Below are 23481 nucleotides of genomic sequence, written 5' to 3' on the forward strand. Positions count from 1 at the left end.
ATTTGTTACAAAAGAATACCAAAAATGTTTTAAAATAAATCCACAGATAATATAACTCACGTATATTTTTCCTAAATTCTGCAGTATATTGCTTAATCAACATTAAATGACAAAATTGAGTCAACAAGCAATGAAAGAAAACCTTAATGAAAACAAACATAGATAGTAATTTTATGTACCATTTAGATCCAACCAGTCACTGAAGACTGGTTAACTTCAATCAGATATGATAAAGAAATCTTCATAAGGCCTATTTCCCACAGTTTTCCATACTACAACCAGCCCAGATATAACTTTGTTCATCTTGGTAACTGGGAAAAGTAATCAGATTACTGATATATGTTAAATGTGGTCAGCAGGATGGGATTTCAAACAAACTGCTGGACTTAATAGCAACACTTTCAGATCTATCTGCTTCATGAAAGCCACACAAGCTGCGCCTGATATCACACTAGGGACAGCGTGGCCCCAAGTCTTCCCCAGCCTTAGCTGTACTTCTTAGGTGTCCTATATTTTTTTGTGGCCAGCTTCCACTTCTTACTCTCTCTGATCACCATAGCCTAGCATGTATGAACAAAAGGGCTTCGGGAGCAGGAGTGTATCGCACAAACCACAGGCCATAAAGCTACATGGAAATAACAGTGATTTGTTTGTTCAAAGACTGCAAGTGCTGGACAAAAGCTACTCATTCAATAACTTTTAGGAATAATTCACATTGTTAATGGTTTCAATACCCTAATCAAAAGAGATTGGCAGAAAGAACCAAGAAACAAAATAAAATAATGTACACAAGAAAATATTTAATACAGAAAGAAATTTATAGACTAAAAATTAAAGGATGGAAAACACTATACCCTGTAATAGTAAGAAAAAGAGCAGAAGCTATTCTATTTTAAAAGTAGACTTCAAACCAAAGCATATCAGAAAATGCACAGAAGGTCATGACATATTAGTTAAGGGAATGATTCAACAGGAGGAAATAACAATTATAAATATATTTGTACTGAACATGAAGTTACTCACCTTCAGAAAACACTACTGTACATAAAACATCCAAAAATTATTAACACAATTACAGCGAGACCTCAGTGCATGCTATCATAAGTAGACCAACTAGACAGAAATAAATAAATATCACAGTTGAATCAACTTTTGAACAAATTAATTTAATGGATATCTTCAGAGTGTTCCACTCAACAATAGAATACACATTCTTCTCAGTAGCACATGGGACTTTCTCCAAAATAGACAACATGCTAGCTAATAGAGCAGGCTGAAACAAGAGCAAAAAACCCCGAAATATACATGCATATTATCAGAACATAACACAATGAAATTAGAAATCAGTGGCAAAAGAAACAACAGAAATTATGCAAATACCAGGAAAGTAAATAATACACTCTTGAATAATCAATGGGTTATATAAGAAAAAAACAAAAAATTAGATAGTTCCAACAGTCAAATGACAATACTAATACAACATACTAGAACTCATGGAAAACAAGGAAAGCAGTAGTAAGAGAGAAGTTGATAGCTATGAATAAGAAAAAGAGAGTGAACCCAAATAAATAACAAAATGATGCACCTTAAGGTACTAAAAAAATAAGAACAATCCAACTCCAAAGCTAGTACAAGAAAGAATGTTATAAAGATCAGATCAGAAATTAATGAAATTTAAACCAAAAAAATACAATGAATCAATAAACCAAGAGGTGGTCCTTTAAAATAATAAAGAGATAAACCTTAGCCAATCACACCAAATTTAGGAAATAAAGACCAAAATCAATGCAATTAAAAATATAAAAGAAGAAATCACAATAGATATCACCGATACCCAGAAGATTATTAGTTTATTTTTAAAACCTATATTCCAATAAATTGAAGAATCCAGAAGAAATGAATAGATTCCTAGACATATATGTACTATCAAACTTGAACCAAGAAGATACACAACTCTGAATAATCCAACAACAGGGAGGAAAAAAAACAATAATGGAAAAAAAGAAAAGCACAGGACCTAATGAATCTACCATGAATTATTTAAGAAAATCAAGGAAGATATAATGCCAATACTCTTCTGTTATGGTTTGGGTCTAGATGTCTGCCCAAAGCCTCGTGTGGTGATAGGCTTGATCTAGAATGTGTAAAGCTGGAATTGATTTACGATGCAATGCTAGGCTCAAGTGCACTAGGACTAGGGGTATAAGTGCTACCTTCCCTAAGTACTCTGAATAAGACAAAAAGGGGCAAACAGATGTGTGAATGTTCCCTTGTTCCCTTTGCTACTGTGTATGTGCCATGCTGTTTCTGCTCTGCCATGCCTGTTTGTCATCCCTGCCTTAAAGCCAGCCAATTATGGACTGAAACTTCTATGAACAATAGGACAAATAAACCCTTTTCCCTTTAACTTTTGGTGCTGAGTATTTTGTCTCAGCAAGGAGAGAAAAGGAACTAGCATATCTTCAAACTCTTTAATAAATTGACAGGGAAGAGTACTCCCAAAGTCATTCCTGGAAATTAGCATTACTTTGAGTCTAAAAGCAGACAAGAACTCAATCACAATAGAGAACCACATGCCAGTCTCTTTAATGAACACAGATGCAAAAATCCTCAACAAGGTACTGGCAGAGAGAATGCAATAATTCATCCAAAAGATCATCTACGTGGACAAAGTAGACTTTATCCCAGGGATGCAGAGATGGTTCAACATACACAAATCAATAAAGTAATGCATCACACAAACAGAAGCAGGGACAAAAATCACATGATCAACTAACATGGCGGTAGCAAGTCTATGGCGCAAGTATTATTGTTTTTTTTTTCCTTTACAACAAAAGATCTTCATGTGTGAGTTGCTTTTTCTAAACTAAAATCTCAATATTCAGGTTTAATGGTAGTGTTGGTAGTTAGCTGTGTGTTGCAGTTTGGGCATCATTTCTAAAAGGTTTGCCATCATTGATCTAACAGATGCAATAAAAGCCTTCAACAAAATTCAACATCCATTTGCAATAAAAACGCTGAAGAAAATAGGTATAAATGGACGATATCTCAATCTGAAAAAGCCATTTATGACAAATCTACTACCAACATCATACTGAATGGGGAAAAAATGAAAGCTTTCCCTCTAAAATCAGGAACAAGACAAGGATGTTCACTATGGTATTACTACTACTGTTCATACAGTACTTGAAACATTACCAGACCAATTTGCAGAGAAAAATTATAACAAAAGATAACCTAATATTAATAACCAAATTCAGTACCACAGCAGGATACAAAATCCACACACAAAAGTAGCATTCTAGTACACTAATAATGAACACACAGAAAAAGAAGGAAATTAGAATTCTCAAAATAAAAGACCTAGTCAAAAAATGGGCAAGTGGAATGAACTAACTTCTTGGAAGTACAAATGGCCAATAAATACTCAAAAAAAAAAATTTCAGCACTGCTGGCCATTACAGAAATTCATATTAAAATAACAGCTAAGATTTGTCTTATTTCAGAAAAAAATGACTATCATCAAGAAATCAAATATTAACACGTTAGCAAGGCTGTAGGGGAAAAAAAGAATCAGTCTACATTCTCGATGGGAATATAAATTAGTGCAATCACGATAAAAATCAGTATGGAGATTCCTCAAAAAAAAAAAAAATAGAAATTCCATTTGACCCAGCTATTCCCGTTTAAACATCTTCCCAAAAGAGCTAAAATCATATTACAGTGATATATGTTGATAGCAGCATAACTCAAAATAGCTAAATCTTGGAAGTGTCCTATATGTCCATTGACAAATAAGCAGATATAGAAAATGTGGTATTTATATAAAATGGAGTACTACTCTGCAAAAAAGGAAGGACCAACTTGAGTCATTTATAGGGAAATAGACGCACCTTGAGACCATAATACTAAGTGACATAGTTTCTCTTCTACAAAAAACCCAAAATATAAATCAAGAAAAGAAAAACAGATAGTAAGAAAAGGGGGAATAGATCTTGTGAAAACGGGGGAACCAAGATATGGAAGGAGAGGAGAGGACAAGAGGGTGAAAAAGAATGAAGTTGTGTTATGTATATGTACCTACTCCCCAAAAGGAATGCAATTACAATATTCTGCAAGTAAGCACCAATTAAAAGAAATAAAAATAAAAGTAATGTATGATAAAATAATAAATACATTTGCTTTCAAATTAGTATGTGGTAGCTACAGCTTTATGCTATTCACAGGATTTAAAATACATAGAGTTTACAAATAAACTATCAAAAGAATACTATCTGCCTATAAGTGGCTTAAGGAGTAACTAATAAATAATGTTAAAAGTCAGTAGCTCATTTGCTTTTACTTTTACTCCTTCTAGAAAAATATGAAATCAGAGAATTCTGCCTGTTGTAATTAAGTCAAAAACTGTGCAAATGTGACTTTGCAAATTAGTGACTACTTTATAAACAGACATCTGACAATCATATATATTGTCAGAGCAACCATCCTAAACAAATGGTCAAACTACAATCAAAACATAATTTTTTGTAATTGATAGATAACACTGTAAGTTTTATTGTGTACAACATGATGTTTTGAATTATATATGTTGTGGAATGATAAAGTCTAGATAATTAGCAAATGAATTCCCTCGAGTGGTTATCAGTTTTGTAGTGAAAGCACTTGATTCCAATCTCTTAACAATTTCAAAACACAGAATTTTAAAACTCTGATTCATTTTTTCTTCTTCCTGACATGTTTTTTGTGGAAAGTGCAAATTTTAATTATATTCTTCTAACAAAATCATTGGTGATTTCTACTCCAAAATCTACTAGACAAAAATAAAAGAGTACATGGCAATTAGTTGAACATAATAACTCTAAATTTAGATTCAATGCTAAGATTTTAAAGAAAAGACAGAAAAGTGAATCATTTTGATGGTACTAAAGCCAAAAAATACAAAGAATTAGTGCTCATATCTTGTTTCTACCATGTTTCTATGCAGTATTGAGCAAGTCACTATATTTTCTCAATTTCAGAGTTCATCATCTGAAAATGCGGGCCTCATGTTTATACATGTAAATGTAAATTTTAATTACCATTTTTACAGATCCGCATTTCATATTTAAAAATTCTTCCAGTATTTTCATTCAAAATAGGTTTAACATATGATATGTGGTTTCACTTAAATGATGTATGTAAAGCATTTCAGGGTTAGGAATAAAAATGTATCACTATGAATCCTGATCTATTCAACTACTAAGTTCCTATATACTGTGACAGCCTTAGATAGCTCACAATTGGTGGTGTTAAGGTACCTCCTCCTTGTTCTGTCAAAGGTACTTTCATCTTCTTAAAGAACTAATAACAGAATGTAAGGTCCTCTAAAGATAACTAAATACTACTATTGAAATAAAAACTATTAAGTTAGGTAAGTGAGGAGCTCAGAAAACCTAGAGAATCTATGTACTACCCAGAAATGGGTCCTACCGATTCTGACATAGTAGAAACAGTAAGATCTATATCCCTGAGTCCTATTTCCATTTCCACCAAAGGAAAGCTGTACTTCTTGAGGAAGTCAATTAACTCTTGGGCCAGAACCTAATCTATAAAATATTGGGAAGCTGATGTTTAAGGTTTTTTAATGCTTTATAATTAGACTGATGTCAAATTTTTGGGCAATATCATTTTTGCTTCAATAGTCTAGTGCTATTTTGTAAACTCTGAAATGATGTTTAGCAAACAGAATGTTATGTGTGTAGGACTAGAGAAAATAACCTCAGAATATTTATATCACTATTTTTTCATTCACCACTTCATTTCTTACATCTGCACAAAATACTACATGTATTATTTGATAATACTGTCATATTTATAAAAATCTCAGAAAAAAGAATACATACAGAATAATCTAAAAATACGTTTTCTTAATTTTAGACACACATTTCTAAACTTTTAAGCAAGCCAGGCAGGCATGGTGGCACATGCCTATAATCACTGCACTCAGGAGGATGAGGCAGAAGGATCACTGTGAGTTCAATGCCACCGTAGGATACACAGTGAGTTCAAAGACCAGTCTGAACTACTTAGTGGGACCCTGTCTCAAAAATCCAAAATAATAAAACAAAATAAAATATTAAGCAAATGTATTCAAATTTAAAATCAATCTTTTGATACATTTACTAGAAAATTACTGAGCTTGAAACCGTTATAAAGATAGTATCATTTATAAATCCCTATCAGTTTGAATACATTTTTAAAAATTAAATCAGGTAAAGACCTGTATAAATTAAACATTTAAAACTTTTGCTACATAAACATGAATGCTTAATTGTTAAGTAAAAACTCATTTATTTGTCCACTAACTTGTTGACATATGCCACTTAAAACAAATAAAGATGTTTCTGACAGAATAAACAGTATTATGAGATTCTAGGTAAATTCCAAGAGAATCAAAAGATTAATATCACTAGGATCCTTCTGAAACAGAAAAAGGAATAAAATATTTTTTGTAAAATTTAAGCAAAGGGGATAAAATATTTTAATGATAACAGAGAAGGGATAAAATTCATTCTGTAACATTTTCAGAGAGCTTTTTCCCTGGTAAGATGATCATATTAAAGTCTTAAATGCATATGTAAAAGTTCTGTAGGTTGCATTATACTTGTCTCTTTGTCATGTAAAATTGGAAAATAATATTTGACAAGCAAAACCTGATGTTAGAAAAAAATAGCATTTATTACCACCTCCCACCACCGAATACATGAGGAAAAAATGCCAAAGATAGCTTTTACACAAATATACACTAAGAGCAATCTTCCACCATTGATTAACACTACCACTAATGCCAAAGCTTTGGATGAATTTTAATGACGTTTTAACATTTCTTAGTTTATCAAGTAATAAAATCACGACAAGAAACACAGAAAAAAAAACAAAACAGATACATTTAGAGCAAAACTTTTTGAAAACTGCATAGCCTCAGTAGCATCATGTATTAATGTTGAAGATGGACAAGGAAGAAAACCACTTTAAAGCAATTAAGAAAGGCTTCCCATTTCAGAACAGCATAGCCACATTTTAAGTCCCCTTCAATCCATAAAGCTGCATTTATCAATTTCATTACATTGCTTACATCATATTCTGCAACCTTATAGTCACTGGGTTTCCTTCAGGAAAAACACATTTTTGGTTTGTTTAATGTGAGAGTGTGAGTGTGTGTGTGTGTGTGTGTGTGTGTGTCTACATACACATATCACTTTCTCTATAATCAATTATAAGTTACCTACTCTATGTCAGGTTCTGTGCCTGACATTAGAGATGGGAAAATAACCAAGGTGTGATTCCTTTCCTTAAATCCTTAAACAGCAAAGTGTAACTACAGAACTGCCCATATATGTGGTTTGATTATCTTTATGACTTTGACACCATCACTAATGAATCTGCCAATTCTTTCACAACAGTGCTTCTTTTGTGAACCAGATGTCTCAAAGGACTCAACATATTCTCCCTTTAAACTTTACAAGCAACGGTGACCTGCCTTGCAAGCGCATGGACCCGAGTTCGATCCCCAGTACCAAAAAACAAACAAACAAACAAAAAAAAATTTTACAAGCAAAATTCTGGGGCTTTTTCACTAGATGAATAATATGATATTATCACTATTATTATTATAATTTATTAAGTGCAGCAAAGACAGTCTGTCAATATTTGATGTCTGAGTGAATGCTTGTATGAACTATTTATGTATATATAAACAAAACTAAAGTGAAGTAATAGCCGCTATCATTAACTGACATATTAGATATGGTGCACAGCTTTTTATATATATTCTCACATTTAATTCTACAAAGAAAGTTTCACACAGTATTTTAAGGATGATAAAACTAAGGCTTTCAATTTTAGGTGACAAAACTAAAGTCATACAGAAAAGGATTCAAAACTGACATTTTCCTAGATAATAGTTACTTTTCACAAGGGACTTTGTGTGTACATGTGTGTTGTAGATCTATTTTGAAGGAGAAAGATCATCTTTCCTCTGCATCAGCACACACTAGTTGTGGCCACCCTATGGCACTCATGCTTCAGCTGGCTGGCTGTTATCACTGAAAGCTCTAAAAGCCTCACCATCAACAGCATGCACCATCAAAACTTCAATATAAATTGAACATTGTCAATACAAAAACCCAAAATCCAAAATGCTATGAAATTGAAAAAATTTTAGCACAAAGAGAATGTTACAATTGCAAATTCTACACCTGACCTCATTTAGTAGTTTTCAATAAAAAATAGGCATACTAAAAATATTGCGTAGGGTCCAGGATATAGCTCAGTGGTGCCACCACCTGCCTCAAAAGCACAAGGTCCCAAGTTCAATCCCTGGTACCAAAAAACAAAATTGTATAAAATTATCTTGGGCCAGGGGACTTAGCTCAGTAGCACCACACCTGCCACTTGAGCACAAAGTCCTGAGTTCCATCCCTGATACCCCTCCAAAAAAACACAGAAATTTACCTTCAAGCTATGTGTAGGTGTATATAAAACACAAATGAATTTTGCCTTTAGACCTGGGTCTCACTGCGAAAATATTTCATTATGCATATGTTAAGATTCCAAAATCTGAAAAAATCCAGTATCTAAAACACTTCTATTTTCAAGCATTTTGAAAAGGGATACTCAACCATTTTTTATTGACTGAAAGGGTCAACTGCAGATCTGACTTTATCCCCACCCTATTCTCAGTATCCAATACAATGTCAGCCATGTAAGCGATGCTCAAGACAAGGCAGTGTAATAAAATCATTAACTCTTCAAATCCTGTTCAAAGGTGAATGATCCATTTACAGCAATATGTGGTGATACTTTTATATCTGGAACATCACAAATAGGATCAGTGAAAAAAACTTTTATCTTAAGTAAATCAAGTTAAATGTTACATTTTTCAAAAAATCAAATTTTCAACACTTTCTTAAAGACAGAAAGGAAATATAAAACATTTTAGCACAATTTCTAGCTAATATTTTAATTAGAGAAAAGCAGGAAAATTTAGCATCATCTCCACAGCAACTACATCCTGGCAACAGATACATTAAATTTGTACAAACATTAGATACAATCAAAACAAAGAATGACATAGGAACTAAATTACAGCTGTTGTTGTCAAGACTGTAGGCTGAAATTTAGCATATTAAATATATTTAATCATAAGCTCCAAGTAACTTTTTTTGCCTTTACTTGATATTTTACTCATCACATACACGAAAATTTCCTTGATTTTTTTCCAAACTACTTTATTTCCTTAGCTTAAGAATTACTACAATTAATAGCTAATTATAAATATACACACAAATTTACAAATGACACATAGAGGAAAGATTTTTAAAAAAGGAAAGCATTAAGAAAGCTTCTTTTTAAAAGTTTATAACAACAGCCCACTCAGTTCCTTCCTCATAGGTTTTAGGAATCCTCAACAAGTTTAGCATCATTTAACCTATGTCTACACTACCTTCTCCCAATATCCTGCTTTCATGATCTTTTGTACATGAAGTACATTAGAAATCTATGACATTCCACTGCAAATTCTTTTCATAAGTTAGGAGAAGCAAATCTAAATATTGTCTTCTATTACTAGTTGACTTTTTGTCATAAGCAAAGCTCAAAAGCAGTAACTTCTAAAACCCTTGATATTCTACCCAAAATGCAGAAAGTAGCAGTCACTTAAAATAAATTTAGATATCTACTGAAAGGAAAGCAGTGAGCAGGTGGGAATGTACAAAGTTGCAATCTTCTTAATCTTCACTGTCAAAAATTATAAAAATGATAATAGTATCAATTTCAAAACTACTATGAGGATTAGCACACAACACACATAACCATTAAATACTTTACTGTGAACCTTATTTTCTTCATAAAGCAATGAAACCTAACAGCTACAGATTAAATATTTGTGACTTTCCAAATTTTCTAACTGAAACCTAATCTCCAATGAGCTATTTGGGGAGGTGGGGGCAGATGATTAAGTCATAAGGAAAACCTTCATCAGTGGGATAAGTGCCCAGAAAAAAGAGGACTCAGAGAGCTCCCTGAGTCCTCCTACAGTGTGAAAACACAGTGGAAGACATAGTAAATGAACAGAACAGGGTGCTCTCTCCCCACACCAAATCTATCAGGGCTAAGATCTGGACTTCCCAGCCTCTAGAAACACAAGAAATAAATTTTCCTTGTTTGTCAGCAATCCAGTCCATAATATTTGTAACAGCAGCTTAAACAGACTAACATACTAACCCAAATAGTTGTGAGATGTAATGAGTGAAAATATATCAACCAGCCCTTCAGCCCAGTGCAGCAGAGGAGACCTGCAACAGCTTGCAACCCTTTGGTGGGCCTGCCTCCTCAGCTCAGCTCAACACAGAAGCCCAGCTGCATAGGTGCCCACAGAGCAGTGTCCAGGCCCCAACCCCTCGAACAAGAGAAAGAGGGTTTCTCTGAGGCTCTGAAATGAAAACTGAAGCCCACTGGAAAAGTGAAGAAAATCTCTGCAATAAAGGCACACCATAGACGGTAAGTCAGAAGGACCAGCACCTCACATCAGAACCTGGTCTAACTTTAGGGGAAAGACATCTAAAACCTGCAATAGAATCTTGCAAAGTTCAACCCAGCCAGGGGTCAGAGATCTCAACTTGGGTCTTGCAACAAGAAATCAGCCTGAACCTCAGGGGACAGCTGCTGGCTCACTGAGACTAATTAACTTAGGTCTGCACACTCCTGCCCACACTGTCTACTGTGTCAATGGAGGCATACCCTGAATGAGGCCCTCTATTTCTATTTGTATTTTTTATTTTCAAAGTAATATTTTTCTCTTATATTTAATCATTTTTAAAAAAATCTATCTTTTCTCAATTTTCCCTTTTCTTAATCTTCTTATCTTTTCTCTCTCTCTCTTCCACCTTGATCTTCATTTCTTTTCCTTTTTGTTCCTCTTCCTACCCTAATTTGAATTTTCTTTCTTTTCCTTTTCTTCTCATTTTCCTTCTCTCAACTGCCATTAGTTTAAAAAGAAAGTGATTATACTCTCTAGCCTCCCTATTGCTGTTAGTTTGTTCTGTTCTTGTGTATATTTTGTTCTGTCTCCTGTTCTCTTCAACAGCTCCTTAGAGTTTGTGTGATCTTCCTATATCCTCAGATCTCATTTCTAACCTTTCTCTATCCTATCTATCTGTCCCACCCTCCCCAACTACTTCTAAGTCCCAAACCTGAATGGTAAACTTGTTATATTGAAGAGTGTATTCACTATAAACATATTTTGGGCTGGTCCTCAATTTTGATTTAATTCACACTGTTAAAGTTGATATATTAAAAACCACCACAAATTGTCATTTTCTAAGCCATGCTTGATATTATTGTGTTGCTGATTGTATCACTTGGGCTAAAGTATTATGATTGATCTAATCAGTTGTCCTTCCCGATGTAATACAAATGAGATTGCCTCAGAGTCATTAGAGACTCAAATCCTGGAGACCAGCTACATCTGGAAAATCAAAGTGCTAACCCAGGAATTAAACCAAGGACAGTACCAACAACAGAAAAAGAAATGAGAAGGCATTCAAACAAGACACAAACACAGACTTCCACCTCACCAAAGATAAACTCTGGGGGAAATGACAGACAACCATTTGGACACCCTGAACTGATAGCACAGGAAGTAACAAAACAGATTAAATGAAGCTCTAGAAAAATTCAAAGCCAAAATAATTTCCCAGATAACACAGAGATGGTAAAAAGAATGTAAGACATGATTAGAGACTCTAGAATAGAAACAGATAAAAAAATAAATAAATACATAAGCTCAGGACAATGAATGCCCAGCATAGGAAACAAACAAAAACTTTGAATGCCCAACATAGGAAAGAAATGGAATCCATGAAACAGATTCAAACAGATATCCAGGAGATTAAAAACTTTATAGAAAGTATTTGCAGCAGAATGAACAGATGGAAAGAAAGAATTTCAGATATAGAAGACAGGATTGAGGTTAGTGACCATGAAAAGAGGGATCTCTTAAAAACAGTAAGGGATCATTAGAAATCAAGTGAACAACTCTTAGATGATGTAAAGAAGAATAAGACTGATAGGAATACATGAAGTAGCCAGAGAAAGTACAAATGATGTTAAAAAACTGTTCATAGAATTAATGATAGAAAACTTTCCTGAGGGGAAGAATTTGACATACAGATTAGTAAGGCATATAGGACTCCCAATTTGCCATGATCAAAAAAAAAAAGTCTCACCTAGACATATAATAATCAAGATGATAGAAACCCAACAGAAAAACAAAATACTACGAGAAGTTGGAGAAAAGAAACAAATCAGATGCAAAGGAAAGCCCTTTATAATCACAGAAGTCTTTTCAATACAGACCCACAAAACAATGAGAGCCTGGAGTGTGGTATTTTAAGTCCTACAAGAAAAAAACCTCCAACCTAGACTGACATATTCTGCAAAACTATCTTTCAAAACTGATGAGGACATAAGATACTTCCACGACAAAGAACACCTGAGAAATTGCATGTACACCAAACTGGCACTCCAAATACCTCTAAACAATATCCTGGAAAAAGAAAATGAAGGCCACAGCTCCATAACAGCCAACAGCCAAGGCAAGAAATTAAAGGAAGAGAGGGAAAAATAATAAATAAAGAAGCAACAACAGGAAAATAACATGACTGTGAAACGTCAATAAATAACATTTATAACATCAATTCACCAATCCAAAGAAATAGGCTGGCAGAATGGATTAAGAAGCAAAATCCAACAATATTTTGTATACAATAAATCCACTTAATCTACAAAGAAATTCATAGACAGAGAGTAAAAGGATGGAAAACAATTCTCCATGAGACAGGAGCTCAGAAAAAAGCAGCGGTAGCTATCTTATTTGCACAGAGTAGATTTCAAAACAAAACTAATGAAGAGAGACAAAGAAAGCCATTACATCCTTCTTAAGGGAACAATACAAGAGGAATAAATGACAATTATAAATGTATATGCATCAAATACCAATGCCCCCAACTATACAAAACAAATATTAATGGATATAAAAAACAAAATAAGCACTAATAAAATTGTAGTGGGGCACCTCAATAGTCCACTGACACAAATAGACAGATCATAGAGACAAGAAATCAACAATGAAGTAACAAAACTGAAGCAAGTCTTCGAGGAAACATACTTAGAAGATGTCTACAGAGAGTTGCACCTCACAAAATCAGAAGGGGAGGGGAAAGGAAATAAGGGAAATAGAAAAAAGGAAAAAATAGAAACAAAGTCTTTGTAAATAAAGAAGGGTGAGTGGGGTGAAGGGAGGGTACGGGTATGGGGAAAAAAATGAGAACCAAGTCAAATTATGTAAAGGTACAAGATCCCAATGATAAATGTGACTGTACTGTTTGCTTTAAATGTACCAATAAACTTAACGGGGGGGAAAAAAAAAAATATATATATATATATATATATCAATCCATTGGCATAAATTTCTGACATATAGTAAGTCCTCAATAAATCATCAATTCTTTTTTACTTTGCCTCTAAATTTCAATTTTAAGACATAGGAAAACTTTTAAAATTAAATCTACTAAAAAGTGAATGGCTGGCTAACAGAATAAAAATTATAGCATTGTAATAAACTATTTTTTCTGACAATATTACACCTATTATTTATTAATACAGAATATCTAAAATGTATTCTAAAAGAAATTAAATACATTTTTTTGGCAGTACTGGGAACTGAACTCATGTCTCATGTATACTAGACAAGATCTCTACCACTAAGCTACATCCCCAGCCCAAAACAAATCTTTTTAATATGAATTAGCATTCACTCATATTATTACCTTTTCTTCTAGTTTGTCTTTCAAACATTGATATTTTAGCTTCAATTTTTTGTTCTCATTTTCATTCTGGGATAATTCCTCTGTTAGTCTTTCACATTGTGATTTCAAATTCTCCAGCTGACAAAGATGGATTTTAGCTATATTCTTATCTTCTAAGCCTTCTGCCTAAAATAAAGAGGAAAAAAGAGAAAGTCCATTGGCTATAGCCAACCTATACCAAATTAAACGCATTATATCAGTGGAAAAATACTTCAAGATTATAGTTCTCTCAAAGTATTCACATGTAAAAATTAAACAAAAAAATACTCTGTTTTTATTCAATCACAGCATGTATCAAGCATTCACCAAGTAACAAGCACTGTACTAGGGGCTGAAAATAATAGATATAAACACTAAAATAGAATCATCAGCCAATTTGACAACAATAAATGAGAAAAAGTACTTAAAAGTGGAGGCTGAGCATTTGGGCAATCAAAAGAAGAAAAACCAACTGCTGAAATGGGAAAGAGGTATTAGACAAGTGCCTCAAAATTCTGTGAGATGATACTTTTAACTGATCAGTTTCCTCATCTATAAAAGAAACTTAACATTCCTGTTCTTCCTAACGTCCAGATTTTAAGGAAGAAGTATGTGCTTTTGTATAATGTCATTATTGATACTACTTTTATAGCACTATGAATTATAACAGCCAAGAAACTATAAATATAATGTGAAACAGTTTGTTTCGCATCAGTAGTGTGAAATAAAGTACCTTTTTATTCATCTTTATTTAGACATAACTAAAACCAGGTTTAAAAAATAAACATTAGGAATAATCAATCTACTCTGTGTATGGAATTCAGTAAAGACTTGCTAGGAATGTGGACTTTAAAGAACTCTGAAATATCAACAATGTAAACACTATATGTCAGGTACTGCTCTCTAAAACATTCTGTACAATTTCTTATTTCATCTTCAAAACAACCTAACCAGGAAAGCCATATTATTGTTTTATTGCCTCCTTTCTGAAACTGAAGCACAAAGAAGCTAATAATACCTTGCCCAAGGGTACATAATAAGTAAATGCAGAGCCAGGATTTGAGCTGGGGAATTATAACTATTTTCAACTACTCCATCACTCTGCCTCTGAAAAGACACAATAGCGTGTTTTAAAAACAATATGGTTGAAACTTTCAACACTAACTGGCCACATCCAAGTTACTAACAGTCTGTAAAACACTGCATATAATGTTTAAAGTATGTGTTTTAATGCCTAAAGCGCATCTGGTTATTTTCTTTTTATAAGTTTATTATATGTGTTTAATTATGTAAGGACACAATCATTGGGAACAACTTCCTGAAAGGAGGAATCTTTGTGAGTTTTAGACAAAATCTATATTTTCTGTACTTCACAGAAGTCTTACCTAAGACCTGATGCCACTTTGAATTAACATAGAAATTGATTTCTTATGAGAAATCCTGTATTCACAGTTCAAAAATAAAGTCTCTCATCAGAAAACTGCTCAATTACAAGTTTAAGTTTCAGTAGAATGCTTTCACTTTTCTTTACCTCCAATAAAAAGCACAGATAGGGCTGGGGGATTTAGCTCAGTGTTTCTGCCACCTGCCTTTTAAGCACAAGGACCTGAGTTCAATCCCCAGTACCAAAAAAAAAAAAAGCACAGATAAATGAGAAGCTTCTCCAGAAGGTTGGGGATGTACTGGAGCTAACTGACAGGGACACCAGGAGCCAGTGTGCTCATCTCTTCCCAGCTTCGCCCCTGTTCCATGCTGCCTTGTGTGAAATCAGCCAAGATGGGGAAACTTACACCAATGACCTTGGCAAATGCTACAAGACAGCGTTTATTCCCCCAGAGAGCCTGCTTTTAATTATTTATTAGCATATCAATTCCTAATTAACTAAGAATTTATTTTTGTGCTTTTTATTACTTTACATTTCATTCTAGGGTTCACAAAAGATGTGTTTGCAGCAACTTAACAATATACACAAGAATACAACTCTTCCCACTCTTGTTAAGGCATGAAAAGGAGATCATATGGGTGACAAATGGCAAAACTACACAACTACAAAACTACAAAACTACACAACCATCCTGTACTTTTTGGCTCCAATAAAAGGCTTCACAAAATGGTTTTGTTGAAGTTACAATAAAGTGACAGTCCAACATCATGAAAATATTAATAAGAGCTATGGCACGTCGGTAAAATATTTTAAACTTAAATTTAAAAGTAGGTATGAGAAAGGTAATTCTCCATAAAGGGGAAAATGTAACTAATTTACACAGGGAAAAATATGGTTGGTGTATCAGAGCTTACTAAATTGAAAAACTTATAAATTACAGGAAGGTGAACGACACAAAAGCATAAGGCTTGTAGAGCTACTTGCCTAAAATGCTATTGTGCATAATTCAGTATACTAAATCTATGAAGACCTCCGCTATCAATTCTTTTTACTTAATATAAATAAGTAAAAGTGTAGGATTACATTAACAGCATGAGGGGAAGATAGTTCCTTAAGGGTAATTTACTTAGTTTAAAAGGAAACTGCTGGCTCTGGCAGTCTGTGGTTCTCCTTTTAGCTTCTGTGTACTGCTTTAACTCATTAGAGAGAGACCAGCGCAACATCCTGCCCGACAGTGAGCCTTTCAAACTGAAAAAATATTTTTAAAAATGAAGGATTCAGAACATCACAGAATACATGGAAATTACAAATTCTTCCCATATATGCACAAAATTTTTTTAAAGAAAAATCATTTTTTGTCATATCACTATAAATGAATTCAAAGTACATCAAAGAAATCAATTTTCCTATGTTACACAAAGAAATTTGAACTGGACAGATCACATAGTGTATCAGGAGTAAATCATCTGATTTCCGACTTTTAAACATTTGAATCCAATATCCACTAAATATCTTAGATGTGTAAAACATGATGCTAGACATCCCAAAAGGAAACAAAAGTGACTAACACTTGATGCCTCTCTAAAGACTAATGAACACCCAACAAACAAAAACACAGGGAAGCCTGAATGTGCAGTACCAAAGAAACCAAAAAAGGGCTTTTTACAAAATAAAGTCTCTCATCAGAAAACTGCTCAATTACAAGTTTAAGTTTCAGTAAACATAGGAAACATAGGGGATCAAGAGATTTATCCTAATCTTAGTCGAAATTTATTCCAACCTCAGTGACTCCATAAAAGAGGTATAAAGCAGGGCCTTTAAGGATTAGACAAAATGTTGCTTCCTGCAGATTAAGGAAATGGCCAATCCAAATGGAGAACTAATGGGGAATGTGTATATATATTTCTATGCATAAAAGGTAATCCAAATATATAAGTAAGATAGGATCATATGAAGGTAGACTGGACTAGAGTAGACTCTGATCCAGAAATAGTAAATAATTAGTGGAAGTTTCTGAGCAAGAAATGACAAACTCAGAAACATATTTGGAAAAGGCATCTGATGGATGGTAGGGTAGAGTTGCTGACGGGAAGAAGTTCAGGGAAGCAGAGGAGGCACTTGGAAGTGTATCTAGTAGTCTAAATTAGCAGCCAACTTTCTTATTTCGCATGATATTATTATAGGAAGCTAAGTTAGATAGAAATTAATGTATCATCAGTCAGGCATGATGACTTAAAGGCCGGGATGAATTACATAGCAAAACCCTGCCTCAAAAAACAAAACAAACAAATAAAAAATTACTATACAGTCAGAGAGGGACTGGGGTCAAGGAAGTCAATGAAAGTCACATTGTGACTTTGCTGTATAAATTATCTTTGACAAAGGGCCTCGGTGGCCACCCACTTGGGACCCCCCCCACCCCCGTCTCTCAGGAGCTATTCCTATTCCCCAACAAAACTTTATTACTCTTAACTCCCTCTGTCTTTTGGAATTCATTCTTCAATTTCAGAGGACACAAACTCAGCACATCTGACTTCGAGCAGGCTGGGAATTATACTTCTGCTATATCAGTATGTTCATATCCAGTACAATATTTTGTCTCCCACTCAACATATCTATCTAAATGTGAGATTGACACTCTGACAGAGATGATCCTAAACCTATTCAAACTGAATAAATTATTGTTAACTTCTGATTAGTAAAGTGCAGGTTAATCACACAACCTAAATAATGGCAAAAAGGCATCTGAAGTTTTGAGAAGGAAAGGAGATTCTAGTGATAACAATTAAGAGAGCTACAAGCTCCTTGGGAAGAACAATTTCTAATGCCACTCCCAATGTGCTAACAAGTCAGCACATGCTAATCACCATGCAAAATCCTGCCTTTCTCTAAGATTCACACTATTCCTCACCGAGGCCTCCTTTTCCTTCCTGGCAAAGGCTGACTGACTAGTCTCTCTCTTTGTGGAGGTTTCTGGTATTCTCTTCATAATAATACCATAAATGCCCAAATGTCCATTCAGAACAAACCAATCTCAAAGTTACTGAAACTGTTCTATTCCAACTACTTTTAGCCACATTCCACAATGGCAACCCACTGGATGCCACACCTTCTACAGTATCTCTGAAAATCTGCACTATGGTCTAAAGAATTTCTGACCTAATAACTACAAACCATATATTCTGATTTCCAAACTCTCTCATTCTTCTAAAACACTTCTTTACTTCTGGCTACAGAGCAATACTTTACCTGCTCCCAGATTAGTCTCGTGCAATTTACACCTGTCTTCACAGCAATTTTCTCTTCACCACCCAAAAATTACTAGTGCTGCCCTACTCTGTCAGAGGGAAGAAAGACTATCAGTCTCATCAATTCCCCTTGACCACCCCTGTCAATGTAGCTAATCTTACCAGTTTCATTCAAAATCTTCAAAGGAAGAAATGCCTGTCCCTGGTTGTACACTCTATTTTTTAATAAATACCTTTACAGAGACTCATGGACACTTTCCATCAATCCCTGCCAAATGGAATGAATATATTTTAACCTCTTTTAAGACTATCCTCCACATATAACATTCTCAATTGTATTGGTCTAGAAATGAACTACCTGGGTTTCCAAGATAGGATTCTTTTCTGATTCTCCTATTCACACTCATACGCTATTTTATTCTCATTTTCGAGAAGCACTTTATTCTTTCCTTAAACACTGGAATTCTAGAGATTCCTTCTTTCCTTTCTCCACACACAATCTCCCAAATCCTATGATTTCAACTACCACCCACGTTACTAACTTCTAAATATTTCACTTAGATCTTAATTTCTTCTTCAACTCCTAAATCCATATGTATTACACTACTATACTGAGACTTTCACGGCTAACCTTAAGACCTCTCCTACCTAACATGCTAAAAAATTAGATTTGCCAATGTTGTGTCTAAATCTGCTGTTCTGTCTGTATTTTCTACACTGGCAAACAGTGTCATTATCTACTAAGTTGCCCAAGTTATTACCTAGTCATTCTTGATTCTAAATCTTTGCAGAAGATCAAAGTAATTAAGAATTCAGGCAGCTGATTGTCTGGGTTCAAATCCTATGTCTACCACTCTTCAGCGGTAAAGACTTTGGGCAAGTTATTTTACCACTTTGTCTCAATTACCTCAAGTTCTACAATCTGTACAGGTGATGCGAAGAGTCAGTGAATAACATAGATAAAGTTGTAGTAGGGACTGACATAAAATGTTGAAGAAATACTTGCTAATAGTAGAATTACTGTCATAGACAGTCAAACAACAAGGGAGAGACAGAGACAGAGAGACAGAGAGATCTCACTTCTTCATAACCCTAATTCTAATTTTGTTTCTGTCTTCAGAAACTCTGAAGGACTAATACACCAAATTTAAATAATAGTAAAAATGTATATTTTTCACAATCCACAATCTCTGGTTGGTTGTCTTACAGTTAATACCATGTCATAGTTTCATACGAAGAAGGTAGTATCACTTTTCTTAGCAGCACAAAATAATTATGCTCTTTAAAACTGATAAGTGTCTTAGATTCAATGAAATCTAGAAGAGTCACTTACCCTCTATTCTGTTGTGCTTTCCTCAGTTAATGACCCCAAATTCACAATTCCAAAAGACTAAAAAGGCCTGAGAAAGAACCTATTAACCAGCTATAGCATTCTACAAATACCAGCTATTTCAATATCATTTCATTTTGCGATGTATTTTTTTGCATTTTAAAGACTTTTGAAAAACAAACTACTATTAACTTTTACAGATGTATCCATTCATTCAACTATATAACATATACTTACATGGTTCCAGAAACTATTTAAGGCACTGGAGATATAAATGTAAAGAAATTAAACTCAAATTCCAGTGTTCGTGGAGTTTTCGTTCTAAAAAATAAATAGTATGGAATCTATACTATATGATAAGTGTGATAAAGAAAAAATTAAGCAGGGAAGAACAGATCTGTCATGGTAAAAAATAACTGCCCTGCTTGATAACATAAAGCCTTTAAACCTTAGAAACACCTCCCCAAATGCAAGGTCTCAATTAGGCATTTACCCAGGTAACTTTGTTTTGTTTGCTTGTTTGTTTTGGGTACCAGGTATCAAACTTGGGTCTTTGCTCTTGCAAGGCAAGTGACAGAACCACTGAGCTAAATCCCCAGCCCTTACCTAGGTAACTTTGATCTGGAACAGAATGGGTAAACCTCAAAACCTTGCATTTACACAGCCCATAAGCTGATCCACTTTAGTTACCATACTAATAAGGACTGTGGTTATATCCTCTATGGCCTTGACAAGTCTTTGCCTTTCATATTTTAGGAGGTCATAAATGTTGAATGAGGGCACATTTCAGGTCCAGGACTTACTGCCACCTCTACCTTTCCTGAACTCCCAAAATAGCTAAATGTTCCTTTTAAAGGGTTTCAGTGCTGTAAAATAGGTGCTCCCAGGTGGCTGCTATAACTCATTTCAACCTGGGCAAACAGGCATGAATAAACCTCTTTATTGTTGGTTTTATCTTCCCTTCACTGCTTGGGAATACAAAATGATCTCTAAAAGTTTATGGTTTATTAACTTCATGAGCCACCAGAAAAATTCCTTGAGTATCATCAAGGTAATTCAGCATAGGTACCTTCAGTGTCCTAATATGATTCTCTGCTTCACTCTTTTCTTTCTTAAAGTGTTTCATCAGCTCCTGAATATTTTGTTCATGTTTCATTTTCACACTCTGCAAAGATGATGTGAGATCTTCCAGCTCCCTCTGGTGAACATCTCGCTCCAGCTTTAGCTGCGTGATGACAGTAGCTGTTTCTTCATCTTTGGATTTTGCCTGGGCTGTGAGGTGAGAAAGGTCCTTAAGCACCGCTTTCTTGGCTCTCTCTTCTTCAGCCAATTTAATAGCAAGATCTGCTCGAATGGCACTTAAATCCTTGATAGACTCTTGCATCTCAAGAAATTTAGCTTTGTCCTGAGCCTGGCTCTTCTTTAGTTCTGCAATTTCTTCCTCCAGGTGAGCTTTCTCAAATTTCATCTGGCTTTGAACCATATTCTGCTTTTTCAATTCACTCTCGAGTCTATGGATGGTATCCAAAGAATTCTTGATTTCTTGTTCAAGGTCAGTTTGATGAGACTTAATATCAGTGAGTTTCTTCTCCTTAGAGTGAATCTCTTCCTCTTGAAGGGCACGCTTAGTCAAGACATCACTCAATTCTTTTCTAAGATTCTCTATCTGTTGCATTGCAGTATAAAGCTGATTTTTCAAAGCATCCTTTTCTTTTAGAATCTGAAGGGTTAAGAACATCAAAAAAAAAGTTACTATAAAATTCAACATAGAGTCTGCCAGGTAACAAAATAAGTTTAATACACAAGAAAAAGAAAATTCATGAAATAATACTCTTTATTTTTTCCATTTTAAAGAAGAGTGGAAAATATATAATTATACTAAAATATGCAATACTGAAACATTTTGTATTTTATTACCAATACATATCAATTTATGATTATAAATAATCATTTAAATATAAGAAAAAAATGAGAAAAGAAAGGGGGAAAGAACTATTATAAGTTACTAGAACTTGAAATAATCAATTATTACCTAATAATAATGATGTGCATTTCAATGGCATACTTTTAAAAAGCAGAAACTTTGAAACAAAGATAGAAAATAATGTAGTGAGACATACTGATAAAATCTAAGAAAAGTTATGATATAATACGCTATTAGTAACAAAATAACATCAGCATTGACTAGAAGCACTTCATTATACAACAACATTTTCTGAAGACCAACAAAGGTAGAAATGAGATTAACACTGAATAGGATGGGAACATGCTCAAGAGAGAGTAATGGGCTATGTATTCACCACACTCTGCCAGGTTTGCTAAAGGTTAGTGATTACACTGAGGAGGAAAGACCAAGAATTAACTATCACAGTCTCTACCTCTCACCATCCAATCACTGCACATGAAAAAGTGGACAACCAATGGAGCCAAGATCATTTTCTATACAGCACTGGCACAGGTCAATCTCCATACTCACTTACTGATACTCTCATATCTTTTTCTTTTAAATTTTATTTTATTTTTAATTGACAAATGCTGCACGTATTTATGAGGTTCAATGTGATGTTTTAAAACAGGTATCTAAGTCTTGAATAAGGAAAAACATAACATCTCAGAATCAGAAATAATGAATTAAAATATAAATATATACAAGGCAATTCAATTTTATACTTCCATATGAAACAATTAATAATAAAATGTAATGAGTCAATCACTCCAAAAAAAAGTAGTTTCCTTAAATCCTTCTCAACTTTAATGGAAAGAAACAAAAAACACAAAGTTAAGGTAAGAAATAGGAGGAGGTGATTAAATATCTGAGCTTTCACGAGGGGTGGGGATCTAATTCTCAGTCCAGACAAATGTAGTTCTAGAGACTTAAAAAAGAAATCCATTTGTCTCCACAGAAATAACGGTGACTTTATGTTATGATGCAGAAAGAACTCTCTTTAAAGAGGCCAATGCTTATTCTTGGAATTCCCAGCCTCCAGAACTCTGACCTGAATAAAATTCTATTGTTTATAAATCACCCAGTGTGTGGTACTCTATTAAAGCAACAAAACAAAACAAAACAAAACAATAACATAAAAACTGGTACAAAAAGTGAAGCTGCTGCTATAACAAATACTTGAATATGCAATGGCTTTGAAACGGGGCAATGAGTAGAAGCTAAAAAAATTCAGACAAGGGCTGGGGATTTAGCTCAGTGGTTCAGCTGCCTGCCTCTCAAGTGCAAGGTCCCAAGTTCGATCCCCGGTACTAAATAAAGAAAAAAAATTTTTTTTGGAGAAGCAAGCTAGGAAAAAAATTACTTTACCTGAAATGTAAAGGCATATTCTGATGAAAGCTGAAGAGAAAATTATGTAGAGAATATGTGGAATATCTTAGATATTACTGAAGTGGGTATAATATGGATATAACAGCCATGGTGATGATATAAGATAGAATGAAAAATAAGATGTCAGAAGAAGGAGCTAAAGATGTAGGGAAGGTGTGATACGTAGGGGAAGAACAAAAAGGGAAAAGAAAAAAATGTGAGAGAATGAAAAGATGAAAATAAAGTGTTTGTAGATGGGGAGGGGAGGAGGGGGTGAAGGGAGGGCAGAGGTAAGGGGAAAAAATGAGAATCAAGACTTG

General features: G+C 34.2%; 1 protein-coding gene across 1 annotated transcript in view; it reads right to left on the minus strand.

Annotated features, from left to right (window-relative positions):
- Cep128 (centrosomal protein 128) overlaps nt 1–23481 on the minus strand; it is a 410341-nt gene that overhangs the window by 247260 nt on the left and 139600 nt on the right. The window contains exons 16-17 of the mRNA XM_033766889.1: nt 20918–21568; nt 13869–14033 (exon numbers count right to left, since the gene is read on the minus strand). Coding sequence (XP_033622780.1) covers nt 13869–14033; nt 20918–21568 — 816 coding nt within the window. The remainder of the gene's footprint in view (nt 1–13868; nt 14034–20917; nt 21569–23481) is intronic.

The sequence above is a fragment of the Fukomys damarensis genome, unplaced genomic scaffold, assembly GCF_012274545.1.
Source record: "Fukomys damarensis isolate Sample0158 unplaced genomic scaffold, DMR_v1.0_HiC HiC_scaffold_21, whole genome shotgun sequence".
In the NCBI taxonomy this organism is placed as follows: Eukaryota; Metazoa; Chordata; class Mammalia; order Rodentia; family Bathyergidae; genus Fukomys; species Fukomys damarensis.